At 42.7% G+C, this 15,883-nt stretch overlaps 1 protein-coding gene across 2 annotated transcripts in view; it reads left to right on the top strand.

Annotated features, from left to right (window-relative positions):
• cyfip2 (cytoplasmic FMR1 interacting protein 2) overlaps positions 1-15,883 on the top strand; it is a 28,121-nt gene that overhangs the window by 2,504 nt on the left and 9,734 nt on the right. For both annotated transcript variants that reach the window (XM_080901302.1, XM_080901303.1), the window contains exons 2-17: positions 5,700-5,849; positions 5,960-6,049; positions 8,312-8,389; positions 9,696-9,797; positions 9,983-10,164; positions 10,267-10,363; positions 10,921-11,049; positions 11,163-11,267; positions 11,355-11,443; positions 11,597-11,834; positions 11,997-12,149; positions 12,347-12,486; positions 12,573-12,720; positions 14,288-14,441; positions 14,662-14,818; positions 14,900-14,996. In XM_080901302.1, the coding sequence (XP_080757428.1) occupies positions 5,733-5,849; positions 5,960-6,049; positions 8,312-8,389; positions 9,696-9,797; positions 9,983-10,164; positions 10,267-10,363; positions 10,921-11,049; positions 11,163-11,267; positions 11,355-11,443; positions 11,597-11,834; positions 11,997-12,149; positions 12,347-12,486; positions 12,573-12,720; positions 14,288-14,441; positions 14,662-14,818; positions 14,900-14,996 (2,076 nt within the window). In that variant the 5' untranslated portion in view covers positions 5,700-5,732. The remainder of the gene's footprint in view (positions 1-5,699; positions 5,850-5,959; positions 6,050-8,311; positions 8,390-9,695; positions 9,798-9,982; positions 10,165-10,266; positions 10,364-10,920; positions 11,050-11,162; positions 11,268-11,354; positions 11,444-11,596; positions 11,835-11,996; positions 12,150-12,346; positions 12,487-12,572; positions 12,721-14,287; positions 14,442-14,661; positions 14,819-14,899; positions 14,997-15,883) is intronic.

Here is a 15,883-nt window from a genome sequence, read left to right as displayed (position 1 = left end):
ATGAGACACCTACAGTCATTTTAGAATCACCAATTAACCTAAACCCAAGCATGCCTTTGGGTTAGGGTTAGGTAGCTGGAGTAACTGGAGAGAACCAATCAGAAAAGCCCCAGATTGGAGTTCAAACCAGACATTCTGTCAGTGAGGCAATAGTGGAAACCACAATACCAATGTGCTGCTTTCATACCAGTTCCATTCTATTAAATTGGTTAAAATTAATATTTAAACATCCTTATATCTCCAGAGTTCTTCAGAAAACAGTATATTAAGGAGCAACTGAGTAGTCCGTTGTGAAAGATGTGTTGGAAGCAGGAAACTGGTCAACAGTAAGAACTTGCAAATGCCAAATTGTGATAGCTAGAAGACTAATTAAGGGCACCTCCTAAACAGAGGGCTTTGTGGGGTATTCCTGGTGTGCAGTAGTTAGTGCCAACCAAAAACTTGGTGAAACGGCAGTTTCTTTGTCAGGTAACAAGGCTCGTTAATGCTTTTTTTTGGAAGGAAAGGCTTACTTGTGTGAAGAGCTGAAACACAAATTGCTGGAAACTTAATTCTGGCCATGATGCTGACCCCTGTTTGTGCTCACAGGAAGCATGTGAGCATTAAAGTGGCCAATGGTGGGCTGCTCTGATTAATCATCATGTGGTCGGCTATATGTGTGCAGTGTTTACCTGGGAAAGCTATATAGGTCCATAAGCTAGAATATTGGAATAAGTCAGTGTGATCATCAGGAAAGCATTCTGCTAGGAAACCTCGGGGTCATTATCACTCATGTGAGTTTCATTTTTCCACTTATCACCTACCTAAACATTGTGGCAGACAACAGCATTCAGCACATTTTCTCCTTTAGCAGAACAATTTGCTCTGCAAGAGTCCGATTTGTTGATTAGGCCTTCAGATTTCCGAGATCTAAATCCTGTGGGATGTATCCAAAGAGGAAAAAACAATATGTGCAGGTCCCACCTCACAACTGTTACTTGCCCGAAACAGCTCAGTGATTCAGGGTACAAGTACAACTATTTTGCAGTTGACTGATTTGAGAAACACCGCGAGACAATGAGTCTAGATATAAATAACGAACTAGACAAAGAAAAAGGAAGCAGCGCAAGCTGTTGTGGAACTGTAGCAGTCAGATGAAGTTATTATTATCACCACTTACAAATGTATTTTCATAAAGTTGCCAACATAAATACAACTAGATACACCTGGTTCACTTTTCGTTTGCTGTCTGTACTTTCCAAGCTTGCTGATGGTTATGCGAGGCATGCTCTTGTTCTTTCCCTAGTCTATATTCATCTCTGCAAGCATGACATCACAGAAATCATAAGATGAAAGCAGTTTTTTTTTTTCTTCTTCTTCTTCTTGTGCTGCTTTCAGAAATGACAACCAGCCTGTGAAATACCTCAGCCACACACCGTCCCCTGCACAGGATGCTCTGCACAGACGCTGCTGGGACGCACATTTAGCCGCAGAGTTAGTTGGTGTCGCTGAACGTTTTCTAAATGATCGCATGCGTGACTAAATGCTCGAGATCCGTATTGTGCCTGCCTTCAATGCTGATCACATATGGTCTTATTGCGTGTATTACAAAGCTAGCCTTGGGTGGGAGATCCCATGGAGTGGTGCGAGGCTGGAGTTGACACACTTTCTCTCACTTTGTCTTCCTCTCGGGCAAGATGTATTACACAAAGGCCTAGCAGCGCAGAGTGGTCATATTTTTTTTTATTATTTTTTTCTGCCTGTTACATCATGCTCCATGTTCTGACTGCATCTCATTCCTTTCCTCTGCTTTATTCATGATATTCTGGGATCTTCTCACCACCTCATTGTTTAGTGCTGTCACGAAGACATCAGACCAGAGCTCTTCATGTATAGAGGCTGCAGTTATAACGTGAACTCGGCGGGGGGGAGGGAATATTACTGTGTGAGTTTTGTGAAGCGAGTTGTTGTCTCGTTGCCTCATTTGTCCCTCTTTGGTTGTTCTACTAGGTTTCCAAGTGCCCAGAAGGGAATGAAGGGGCCCTTTTTGCTGGGCGAAGATGCACATACACACAGAGACTGACAGATAAACCTACTGTTTAACAGAGCCCTGTATAGGGTGGGAAAGTTTGTTCAGCCAACCCAGGCTTTAGAGCGCGTCTGTATTTGCATGCACAGATGGGAGTTTAGCAGCACTGAGCGCGTTTGTCTGCCCGACAAAGCCCCTGTAGTGAGCTGCGTGTTTCATTTTCTGTATGCCGAATGGTTATAAATAACCAGCCAGGTCTTAAAAGAATCAGGCAGTGTGCGCATCCAGGTTGTAAAGCAGCACAGCAGTGTAAAGAATACAGGAAACACTCTGTTCAAGATGACAAAATCCTCAGACGTTTAAAAAAAAGGGGTTTCTCACACACACACACACACACACACACACACACACACACACACACACACACACACACACACACACACGTGTAGAGTATAAGTTGGTACACAACATCCTTGATACACTGCCGGCTTTTATCTGTTTCACAACCACCGTGTCCACATTAAACGTCATACTTAAAATTATGGAACAGAAACAAAAAGAGCAGTTAAAGGGCGATAGCGCTCAGCAAATGAGTGGTACTCTATACCATAATGGAAAATGATGTCACCGATAATCAACTAAAGAAGCGGTTATTCACACAATAGCAGAAACGGGAAGTGGAACAACCTACATTTAGCATCCAGTAATCATTATACTTATCTGTGTACGTGTTTACGTGTGTTGATCATGGTAAAATCTGATATTGATGAGACCCGCTGTAGCTGGAAGTACTGCAATAGTGACAGAAGGTTGGTAGTTGTTGTTTTGTTTTTTTTTTCCTTTTGTGGTGTTGTAACACCACAACATACACTCACGAAACTTTATGGGTCTTTAGTTCAGATCAAAATAAAGGTTGAGTTTTGAAAGCCCGTGTGGTCTGATCCACAAGCGCTAACTAAATAGGCCAAGTGGCCGTTTACCCACTTGTGCCACATTCTTTTTTTTTTTTTCTTCTTCTTCTTCTTTATTTTGTGTTGCAGTGTAAACTGTATACAGAGCTGCAGCACCCATATAAAGTATCTTTACTGTGTGTGCATATATTTTGGAAGCTGGGTGAGGTCTGAGAACTCGGTGCTGTTTGACTGGTGGCCTACCATGTGAAAAAAATGTCACAGTCTGATATGACAGGAAACCCCACCCACTTTCTATTCAGATCATTTGTGATCATTGGTTAAGCCTGCATATGCGACCATTACCGATGACCAAGAGCCGGCGAACTCATTATGTAGGCTTCTCGTCACAAAATGACGGTTTTGCAGATTCTGCATTTACTTCCCATTTCCCACTGTTGGAGGATTTTATTTTTCAATTTCCCCTCTCTTGTATTTTGGTGTTCACACTTTCCTCTCTGCTTGTGCTGGCTGTGACTGTGTAGTTTTTAACGTTATCCTGCAGTGTGAAATCGTAATCATGCATTCATATATACCACCTGATATTTATTTGAATTGATAAAAAAGTACAAAGCTGCCAGCAATTTGAGAGTTTAACAGGAAAGCAGATTTTGCCAATGCCGCATTTACAAGATAACACGTTTTTGTGTTTGCTGTCGAACTTTCACTGTTTTTCGAAGCGTTTTCTGCTTTTTGCCAGATCAATGGCATTTTCCAGGTCTTGGCATTTCATGAATTATGCTCTTCAGATATTCTTCTAGTCAAGCAAAAAGCCAAAAAGGAAACTGCAAGGGGCCTCTTCCCCTTTCTTCCCCCCAAGTGATACAGGTGCAGGGTGAATGCACACACTTTCTGCACCAAAACAGGGTTTCATGGGAGGAAATGAAGTTGTCTAGACATACTAAGACAGTGTCTGGTGTATGTGTCCTTTAACCCTGCAGTATCTGACTATAGAATGCATTTGAATTGCTAGAGTGTAACCTGCTTATTCATTTTTATCTGTTTATTCAGTAATTTCTTGATCAGTTGTCCCCTGACTTTTCTGTCCGATTGAGACAAGCACCCCAGGTTCATTTTGCTGCACAGTATCACGTGTCAGTTTGGGTTTTTTGTATCGAGGACACCAAATATTGATATTTTATTATTATTATTTGAAAAGAAACACATACATGAAAATACTCTGGGGATACTACTCTACTAACAAGAGGGCTCACCTCCTGATATAATATTACCTTAGCAAAATTACAATAAATCAGGCCAAACAGAAAAGACACATTTAGCTTGACAGAGTGTATAATTGACCCCATGCAACCGTAGACTGATAGCAGACTTGATTCTGTGTTATGGCAGGTTTTACTCACAGTTTAAAAAACGGTTACTCACAAAATATAACTTTAAGGATGTAATTTACAATTGAAAAAGGTAATAAATGGACTGAGAGCTTAAAGTGTTTTATACAACATGCCTCATTCACCCATTTATACAAGCACTTTTTTCTAAGCTCTTTCTATGTAAGTGCTTTGATGCGCCAGAGAGCAACTTGGGGTTAGTATCGTGCCCAAGGATATTTGGCATGCAGACTGGCGGAGCAAAGATCGGAGATCGAACCACCAACCTTCCCATCAGTAGATGAGAGCTACAGCCACCCCAAATTGCAGTACATGTCAGTGCAATACAGAGCCTATCCGATTGTTAAGTGATGACGTGACGAATCCTACTTCCGGACCTAAAGTAGTCTGCGTTTAATATGGCTTTTGTGTTGTTAACATGTTTAATGTTATGTATTTTCTTCTATTTAATCTCAAAAAGCTCCTAAAACAGTCAGTAATCACTGTTGACCTCCCTCGGCTTTTATTACCACTAATCATTTATTTAAGCTCAGTTTTTAAAACCTTAGGATGTAACTACAGCCCAGCCCATGCAGCAGTATATGAATGACTAACCTCGTATTGTGGATGGATTATCTCAGTTGTTCTCCTGGCTGAAGTTTGGTCCTTTTACAGCATCCTGCCATGCGATTACATTTGTTCCTGACCACTGAGAACACTCACGGTAACTTTTATCGAGTGGAAAAAAGTTAGCTTGTTTATATTATGCTAACATAGCTGTGTCACTAGCGGTCACGTAGCACATCATTATATACCAGCTAGCCAAACTTCAGTAACCCTACAAACGTCACTGCTGTTTAGTTTTCTGTCTTCATTTATGCTGGAAGTGATAGCAGAGCTGTACGTTTTAATTTGTTTCCAAAACCCCGCAGTCAGGACATGCTATATTGTATTTAGATGGAAGCTAGCGAGCTAACTTCCTGCTAACTTCTAACTCCGTTAAATGTCATAAATTCCGTTTTCATGGATGCCTGGATGTTAAACTCAATTGTTACACCTGGTAGAGCAGAACGCTGATCATTTTATTAAAGATGAAAGACTTTAGACAGTTTTTCAACTCTCAGTAATGCCATAGTGATCGTTTGATATATGGACCTGCAGCGGAGTTTAGGCCCAGACACGGCTAGTGACGTCAGACTGAACAACCGGATTGCAAAAAGTATTGTGTCGTGACTGACCAAGTCATTTTCACCTGTAACTTTTTGACCCGTTTGCCGACATATATGTGTAAAACTGCAGTAGGAAGTACTCGTGTGAGACCTTCTGTTTTGGGAATCACAAAAGCACTTTTCCTCCTTTTTGCGGTGCCTCTTTAACTCCTATCTTTCCTTCTGTTTTCTCTTTCTATGTCAGCCTGGGGCGTTGTTTGAGTGACACCTCGTTACCATGACGACCCACGTGACCCTGGAGGATGCTCTGTCCAACGTGGACCTGCTGGAGGAGCTGCCGCTCCCGGACCAGCAGCCGTGCATTGAACCCCCTCCCTCCTCTATTATGTACCAGGTACGCACTGGTTCACAGTGCCGCCACCGCTGCCACCTACCATCGTCCCCAGCTGATTGGTCCTTTTCAGTGTACAGTCTTTTGACCCCTTTTTGTCTCTCCTTCGGCAGGCAAATTTTGACACCAACTTTGAAGACAGGAATGCTTTTGTGACTGGCATCGCCCGTTACATCGAGCAAGCCACAGTCCACTCCAGCATGGTGAGACCTGCGGCGCTGGTTACTAAAATAAACATCACGGGATTGCTCTCCATTCCACTGTTTTTTTTTCCTTTAATAGCTAACTAGTGAAATTCAGTCTTTTGTGGTCTCAACTCAGTAGTTTTTGTTCCTCTTTCAGTAAAATCAAAGCAGACTGTGGGAAGCAGCCTCGTGCCCTTAAAGAGAGCCTCGTTTCATGTGAATTGATTATCATTTGGCTCGGCCTGTGGCGGGACACACATAAAAATAACGCACGCACACTCTTGCAGACACAAATTCCACTCACACGCTGGTGAATCAGAGAGGCAGCCGAGCACTAAACATCCCTCCCCTGATTGTGAATGAACAGAGAATGTGATGTGACTGTCGAAGAGGGGAAGTGAGAGCTTTATTTAACCGGTTCAACGAGGAAGTCACATTCAGGTTGAGGCCAGGCTATTTGGGGGCACTCGTCCTTTAGCCGCAGGGATGGAGGAATCTGTCTTTCCTATTTCTGAGAGGATGAAATGTTTCCCTGCTAAAATATTTATCAAGTCCTGCAATGTGGGTTTAATCTGAGATGTGTGATGTGTTTAGTAGCTTTGCAGAATGTCTGTTACTAAGATATAGTACCGTGTAAAGGTATTCACCCCCTTCCAGATATCTTTTTAGATATCTTTTATTTTATTTTTTTGCTTATTTGTCACACTTCAAACAGATGTTAATGTTAGACAAAGATAACCTGAGTCAATACCAACTGCAGTTTTTTAGGGAAGAAGAAGCTATCTAAACCTACCTGACCCTGTGTTAGAAGCAGTTCTCCTAAACTTCCCCTAACTGTGCCACAGCAAGAACTGCAATCAAGTGTATGCAATAACTGGCAGTGAATCTTTCACCTCAATGTGGAGGAATTTTAGAGAGCTGTTTTAAATCAGGCACATCAGAGGGTTTTCAAGCATGAACGGCCTGTTTAAGGCCATGCCAGAGCATTTCAATTGGGTTTAAGTGATTAGGCCACTCCAACACCTTTATTTGGTTTTTGGTTTTTTTGAGCCACCCAGAGGTGCTCTTACGGCGTGTTTTGGATCATTGTCCTGCTGTGTATCCCAAATGTGCACAGATTGATGGCTGGACATTCTCCTTCAGGATTTTCTGGTAGAGAGAAGAATTCATGGGTTGAAGTCATCCAGATCCTGAAGAAGAAAGCAGCCTCAGTCCATCACACTACCTCCACCACTGCGTTTGACTGGTGGTGTGATGTTCTTTATATGAAATTCTCTCTTTGATTTTACACCAGATGTAACGGCACTCAAAGATTCCACAAAGTTCAGCTCTCTTCTTGCCAGCCCACAAAAGATTTTCGCCTCGAAAGTCTCGGAGATCATCAATCAGAATCAGAATACATTATTGATCCCTAGGGGAAATGATTTTGGGTACAGTGCTCCAGGCTTTTTTTTGGCAAATGTAAGACGAGCCTTTGTGTTCTTTGTGGTCAGCAGTGCTTTTCACCTTGGAACTCTCTCACAGGTGACATTCTTGCCCAGTCTCCTCTTGTTGAATTTTAAATCATGATCACCGACCTTAACCAAGACAAGTGAGGCCTGCAGTTCTTCAGGTGTTGTTCTGGGTTCTTTGGTGACCTCCTAGATGAGTGATCGATGCGCTTTTGGAGTAATTTTGGTTGCCTGGTTTAAAGTTTTGTCTCCATTTGTGGATAATGGCTCTCACTGTGATTCACTGGAGTCCCAAACCTTTACAGATGACGTGGTAACCCGTCCAGACTTCAGTGTTTTACATCTGTTCTTCATTTTATTAGAGATCAAAGCTTGATGAGTTGCTAGATGAGATTTTTGTAGCCTGCTTCAGTTTGTTAGAGAGGTTATAGTTAAGTGTTTTGTTGATTCGAAAGAGCTGGCAGTAATCAGGCCTGGGTGTGGCATGTGAAATTGAATTCACAGTTAATTAATGAGTTAACAGTTAATGGGGGAGGGGAGGTTTTCACAGAGGGCCGGGTACGGTTGGGTCATTTTTATTTTTACTGTTTTAATGAATAAAATCATCATTTAAAAAAATGTATTTTGCATTTACTCAGGTTTTTGTCTAATAAAATAATTAGTTTGATCATCTGAAACAAAAAAAATGTGGCATGTGCAAAAAAGAAGATGGGAAATACTTTTTCACAGCAATGTAGATATAATCTTGAGCTTGTTGAGGTATCTAGTTCTGGCGTGACTTCAGCTGTGCATGAGGAATTAAATGTCTTTGTTCTGTTTATTTCTACAGAATGAGATGCTGGAGGAAGGACATGAATATGCTGTGATGCTTTACACATGGAGAAGCTGTTCCAGAGCCATTCCCCAGGTTAATGATCACTTCCTTCATGTCCTCACATCTTAACCTTTAGATCTAATGCTAAACCATCATAACAGAGTTTTATTCAAGCTGTCACACTGTCTTTTCACTGTAAGGAACAATTACTCAAAAAGGCCGTATGAAAGGCAGATGTTGCTAGGCTTGAGTTGTGGGTTGGTAGTTGGGTTGCCTAACTTTGCACCGTTTTGCCACTGAACCAGAAGCTCAGCTGCAGGCGGTGGTGATTCTACAGAGCAGAAACAACACTGCCTGCAGCTGAGCTTCTGGTTCACTGACAGCTGTATTTTTAGCTATAAATAAAAAGGGGGGAAAAAAAATCAGAAACCACCCTGTTACGTAAAAAATTCAAACCGAATTAGACTGCAAAGCATTTGCCTTAACAAAGGGGTGCAGTCACAAGTTCAACACAGTCAGGCTTTTTTACATTAGCTGGCTCAACGAAACCTTAAACCCCAGTCAGAGGCATTGCAGCGGGTGGTTGTCGGCTTTTTCTGTTTGTTCAGACTTTCTCTGTGCACGCTCACATAAACTGACCCTCAAGTGCTGCCCACTTAACTCCCAGAGGAACATGTGAGAAAAGGAAATATAAAGACTATTAAAAGAAAGTCAAACTTCAAACACTGCAAATAAATCAAGGTGGGAGGATGCTGTAAAAAATCATTCAAATGTAGCGAACTTGTATGTTCATATTGTCCTACTCAGTGTGCCCTCATTGATGCTGTTTATGGCTAAGTCGCTCTCGCTACAGTCAGGACTTACTCTGTCCTGTATTCTGAAGATGTGGAAATTGTGGCCAGATGAGAGTGAAATCAATTTCACACATTGGATATTCTTAAGCATTAAAAGTCTACAAATTGGCCGATCGATTCACTCATCTTTGTCCTGTCAGCTGCTGGACTGAGCAGCAAATTAGGACCACGCAAGCTGGACCTGCTCAGCGTTCAGTGTTAGTTGCCATGGCGATGTAGACGGGTTAAAAAGAGAGAGAGAAAGAACTCTAACTTTAAACTGAGCATACCTCACTAATCTTGTTTCCTAGTACACCCCGCAGGTCTGCAGTGTGACCTTAATGATTTTATTGTTACATGTAACAAAGTTCCCCAAAACTGACGTTTACAGTTTTAAACGAAAATGTTTAGTAATCGCGATTTTTGGGAAAACGGAGCAAAAAGATGGGAGTGGGGTGGGGTCGTGGGGGATCGGAGCAGCTAATATGTTACCTGGGGGAAAGTATATGTGGTGCATTGTTGCTGTGAGATCAGGCTGTGTGATGGCACCATCTTGTGTCTGCTAGGTGAAATGCAACGAGCAGCCCAACCGAGTGGAGATCTACGAGAAAACGGTGGAAGTGCTAGAGCCCGAAGTGACCAAGCTCATGAAGTTCATGTACTTCCAGGTAAGATCCTACTTTAAGATTACATAAACTAGATCAATGAAACTCTATGATAAAGCACTAAACAGACCAACGTATGTTTATGTCTATAGAGACAAAGGAGGGTTTTTAAACATTTTTTATGCATATGTATTCATTATTAATAGAGCTGTTGATAATCAGTTGGTTTTGTGTTTGTTTTTTATCAGAGGAAAGCCATAGAACGCTTCTGCAGCGAAGTGAAGCGTCTGTGCCACGCCGAGAGGAGGAAAGACTTCGTGTCTGAGGCCTATCTGCTCACTCTGGGCAAATTCATCAACATGTTCGCAGTGCTGGACGAACTGAAGAATATGAAGTGTAGCGTCAAAAACGATCACTCTGCCTACAAACGGTAGTGAACCCTAAGTAAAGAGATTCAAATGTACGTTTTTTGTTTTGTTTTTTTCTCACGCTGCAGAGCCAAACTAACTTTCCTCTCCTCTCCTACCTCTAGGGCAGCTCAGTTCTTGAGGAAGATGGCTGATCCCCAGTCCATCCAGGAGTCTCAGAATCTCTCCATGTTTTTAGCGAACCACAACAGGATCACTCAGGTCAGTGCGGGGATTATGCGTGGCTAATAAAAGACTATGACTTAGGTTCCATCTTTCTTTTGTTTTTTTTAGTGCATCTTTGTGAAAATAGACATTTTAATTGGGGGTTTATTGCAAATACAATTAAATATCCTGGTGATAGTACAGCAGGTGACTTGGATTGCTCCAGGATAATGACTTGAGCGAATGAATGACTCACAGCTGTACTCAAGGTGTCACAGAGCTGCTGCCTGAATGTTAGTCAGAGCAGAGGAGCTGTTATGTAATTAGTGTGGCTGTTCTCACCTAAATCAGCCTTTAACTTGCTGAACGCTGACCCGACAGGAAGTTTCTCATTGAAAGTCTGCTTATTAAGATTTAACAGCTGCCGGGGTTACGGCTCAGTGTATTGCTGGTTTTTGGTCCTCTTGAATTGTGTTCGATCTTATTTTATTTGTGTTGTTGTTGATGCTTAATCCCACGTACGCACAGGGTACAGTGAGTCCTCCTTTCTTGTGTTGTCAGTGCATTACTGTTTATCTAAAGGTGACTTGTTGTGTCGCGCTTTTTCCGTGCAGTGCCTGCATCAACAGTTGGAGGTGATTCCCGGCTACGAGGAGCTTTTGGCAGACATTGTCAACATCTGTGTAGACTATTATGAGAACAAAATGTATTTGACGCCTAGCGAGAAACACATGCTGCTTAAGGTAAGCGCGCGTTTGACATCGTTATCTGCCGCCAGCTCGCAACATTTCGAAACTATCTCTTTCTGGCGTCTTTTTGCCAATTTGTCTTTTCCCCTTCCGTTTCTTTTTGACAGGTTATGGGCTTTGGTCTGTACCTGATGGATGGGAATGTGAGTAATATCTATAAACTAGATGCCAAAAAGAGGATCAACCTGAGCAAGATCGACAAGTTCTTCAAAGTAAGGGCTTTTAAGCGTTTTCTTTTTCCCATTACACGCTTTGTTGTGTTTATCCCACGAAGTGAGGCATTCACTCTTGTTTCTCAGCTGCAAGTGGTGCCGCTGTTTGGAGACATGCAGATCGAGTTGTCACGCTACATTGAGACGAGCGCACACTATGAAGAAAACAAGTCCAAGTGAGCAAACCCATCCACCGGTGTAATTTACAGAAATCTGGATGTTACTCTTCTTTTTTTTTCCACCACTACAACTACAGGCCGAAGTAAAATTCCTTGATGACCAAACTCCCACACACTCCCTCCCAACCCTCTTTTCCCATCTGTGCCCAGGTGGACGTGCACTCAGAGCAGCATCTCTCCGCAGTACAACCTGTGCGAGCAGATGGTGCAGATCAGGGATGACCACATCCGTTTCATCTCCGAGCTAGCGCGCTACAGCAACAGCGAAGTGGTGACCGGCTCGGGCCTGGACAGCCAGAAGTCAGACGAGGAGTACAGGGAGCTGTTCGACCTGGCTCTGAGGGGTCTGCAGCTGCTGTCTAAGTGGAGCACGCATGTCATGGAAGTTGTGAGTAAAGCGTGGGATTGATTGCATCCCTGTGTGGGTAGGGAAAATGCTTTGTGGGGCCGTCAGTGTGAATATGAGTGGGTTTTGGACGTATGATGTGGGTTGTTTTTTTGCTATTTATTGTTCTGGCTTTGATCTAATTATAGCTCTCCTTTGTTTCAGTACTCATGGAAACTGGTACATCCCACGGATAAATTCTGTAATAAGGACTGTCCAGGCACGGCGGAGGAGTATGAGCGAGCCACACGTTACAACTACACCAGTGAAGAGAAGTTTGCCCTGGTGGAGGTCATTGCCATGATCAAAGGGCTGCAGGTAAAAGATTATTGAAATATGAGTAGCACTCTCACTGATGTTCACTATCTGGATATTTTTTTGCACTTCAGCTGAGTGCATGGTTTGACACAAGCATAGTTTTCACTAGTTTATTTCCAAAAATGCAACTTGCACAATTGACATTAAAGCGGCATTAAAATTAGGTGATGCAATAAACGATGTTATGTGTCCCAAAGGTTCTGATGGGCCGAATGGAGTCTGTGTTTAACCAGGCCATTAGGAATACCATCTACGCAGCTCTGCAGGATTTTGCCCAAATGACCCTTAGAGAACCTCTGCGCCAGGCTGTACGCAAAAAGAAGAACGTTCTCATCAGGTACAAAAATGATGCAATCACAAATGCATCCGTTTCTTTTGTTTCAGACTAAACAACAGACGAAGTATTTTTACATTTTTCTGCAGCGTTCTCCAGGCCATTCGAAAAACTGTCTGTGACTGGGAAGGAGCCAGGGAACCTCCAAATGACCCCTGTCTGAGGGGTGAGAAGGACCCGAAAGGCGGTTTTGATATCAAGGTGCCTCGTAGAGCCGTCGGACCCTCCAGCACACAGGTGAGACGTGAAACGGACCAGGGTGCTTAAAGAATGGTGTTCAGTCTGTAGTGAAAGCATTTAGATCTGCATGTATTATCTTTGAAACTACTGAGATTTTTAAAGTAGCTTAACTTCCTATTAGCAGTTGCAAAACCTGAAAATGTACATGTGGTGTGAGAGTTGCGTGAGTTATGCTGCACGGTGTTCCCATTTAAAAGAAACTGACACTGTTTGGAGTCTGATACATTTTCATGAAGGTTATGACTTTTTAAAATACATAGATTTGGGGTGTGGGTTTGAGTAAAGGTGTTATCTTTAAATTAGAAATGAAGCTTTCTCTCAAGTTACAGTGGTCCCTCGCTATAACGAGGTTCACCTTTCGCGGCCTTGCTGTTTCGGGAATTTCTTTGTGCAATTTTGCATGCTTTTTTTTTTTTTAACAGTGCATTGTGTTCTGTTTCCCGATTGGCTCTAGACTACTGTCAATCAGTCTCCTCCGTGCCGTCTCTCCTGTACAGTACAGAATGCGTTCAGCTTGTCAAATTTACATAAATCTTTGATCGCTAGCAGTGTGACTCTGAAGTGCTGCACTGTATGTTTGTAAGTTTATCCCCAACAAACGCAAAAATGTTGACAAACCATTTTGCAACGTCAAAGGCAGTGGAAGATGCTAACCATCGCACAAAACGTTATACTTCTGGACATGCTAAAGGAAGGTAGAAGTAACTGTATTTTTTGGATTATAAGGCGCATTAAGTGAAACAAGACAGTCAGATAAGTCAAACTTTACTCAACTCATTCTTCTTGCTTCCTCTACTTCCGTACCATTGATTCATTAATATTGAATTCTCTTGCAGCTGACAGTCGTGTTTCATAAAGGTTTCAAATGAGTAATAATGGTCTGTCACATGAGCTTTTGTCCACTCATATTCGTCTGATGCAATGAGTGTAAAAGTTATATACACTACTGTTTAAGCATATCAGTTGTTTAAATGGAAACATTTTATTATTTCATAAAAAAATTTAGCATATTTTGAATGTGATGCCATCACCAGTCTCAAAAATGGCAGACCATCTGCTCTTGGGTGCCCATGATCTTTGGGCCCCTGAGTGGCACTGCATTAAAAACAGGAATGATTCTGTCATGGAAATCACCGTATGGGCCCAGGAACACTTCCAGAAATGACTGTCTGTGAGCACAGTTACTATCTGCAACCTGCTATCTGCAGGTTAGAGTGCAATCATGCAAAAAAGAGCACGATCCAGAAGCATGTTCTCTAGGCCAAAAGTCATTCATAATCACCGAATAAAGGTTTTGTGGTCAGATTAATCGAAGTTTTTAATTCTTTTTGGAAAACACGCACACCGCGTCCTCCAGACTAAAGAGGAGAGACACCATCTGGCTTGTTATCAGCGCTCGGCTCTAAAGCCTGCATCTCTGTTTCATCTGTTTGTACATTAGTGCCTGTGGAAGTGGCTCCTTTTTACACTTCTATACTGGCTTCATTTTTCACCCAGGTTGCTGCTTGGTAAAAAGGAGGTTTCCACTTTTTTATATTTTAACCTTTGTCTCTCTCCTCCACAGCTGTACATGGTACGCACCATGCTGGAATCCCTAATAGCAGACAAGAGTGGATCCAAGAAGACTCTGCGGAGCAGCCTTGATGGACCCATAGTCACAGCCATAGAAGACTTCCACAAGCAGTCCTTCTTCTTCACACATTTGCTCAACTTTAGTGGTAAGCTGGAATTCTGAAAGTTCAAACAGACCAAGTTGTCAAAGGAAAAACCAGAAGAGAAGTGAATGAATACTCCACAGCATCAGCTAACATTATTAACAGCTTTTACTCTTGCTTCCTTTGTGAGGCAGAGGAAGAGCAATGAGAGCAAACATTGCTAATGCTTGCCAATCTTTTCTGCCATTTCTTTCCTTCTTCCTGCCACTGTCCTGTCACACAGAGGCCCTGCAGCAGTGCTGTGACTTGTCCCAGCTCTGGTTCAGAGAATTCTTCCTGGAGCTCACCATGGGCCGCAGAATCCAGTTCCCCATTGAGATGTCCATGCCGTGGATCCTCACTGACCACATCCTGGAGACCAAGGAGCCTTCCATGATGGAGTAAGAAGTAGATCAGTTAAACACTCATTGATTATGACTTTAAAAAAGAGCAGTATTTTAACTCCCACTATCTCTTCTCAGGTATGTGCTGTACCCTCTAGATTTGTATAATGACAGTGGCTACTACGCTCTCACCAAGTTCAAGAAACAGTTCCTTTATGATGAAATCGAGGCTGAGGTAAGTTCTAATAGCCACCATTAGGAGTATTCCCATGGAAATTTAAAGGGATAAATCTAATCTAATAATCCTCAAAGACCCCACACACCCCCAACACGGACTGTTCACACTTCTGCCCTCTGGGCGGAGGTTCAGAAATGTGAAATCCAGAACATCCAGACTCAACAACTCCTTCCCCACTGCCATCAGACTCTTGAACTGCTGACCCATTTTTGAACAGTAATAATATACCGTAATTGTCGGGCTATAAGCCGCTACTTTTTGCACAAGCTTTGAACCCTGCGGCTTTTAGTCAGGTGCGGCTTTTCTATAGATTGTCCATGATTTTTGTGATATCATAAGACGATTTGTTTTGTTTGTTCCACTGTTGTACGGCACTACGTTGCCTGGCGGAAGGATCGGGGTTCAAGGGTGGTATGTTGGTCACATGTCCATCCGCCAGGCAACATAGTGCCGTACAAGTAGCGCGAAAAACAAACTTCAAAGTAGCGCTACGCATTCAGCGGGAGGCGTGGATGATGAGCGGCGATAAACTTGCGAAAAGCAAGTTGTGCTCAACTCTACCGGTGGATTCTGACAGCGTGGAAAAGTGTGCAAACATCCACGATCACCAACGGATTTCGAAGGGCTGGACTGCTGCATGATGAAGAGGAGGACACCGCCACGGCCCTTCAGAGGGTGTTCGACTCCGACACTGACAATGACAATGAGGATTATCTTTGGTTTTGAAAGTGACAACGAAGGAAAGAAGCTGAGAGTGGATGACGAAGCCATCCTGAGCCTGTTCGTATCCGACACTGGAGAAGAGGACTTTGGTGGTTTTAGTGCGCAGGAAGAAGAGAAAGATGGTGAATGACTGACTTTTCTTCTTGTTAAAGCCGTGTCAC

The sequence above is a fragment of the Rhamphochromis sp. 'chilingali' genome (assembly GCF_963969265.1).
Source record: "Rhamphochromis sp. 'chilingali' genome assembly, chromosome: 13".
NCBI classification, from domain to species: Eukaryota; Metazoa; Chordata; class Actinopteri; order Cichliformes; family Cichlidae; genus Rhamphochromis; species Rhamphochromis sp. 'chilingali'.
Note: the sequence above shows the minus strand (reverse complement) of the source record. Positions and strands in the feature narration are given on the sequence as shown.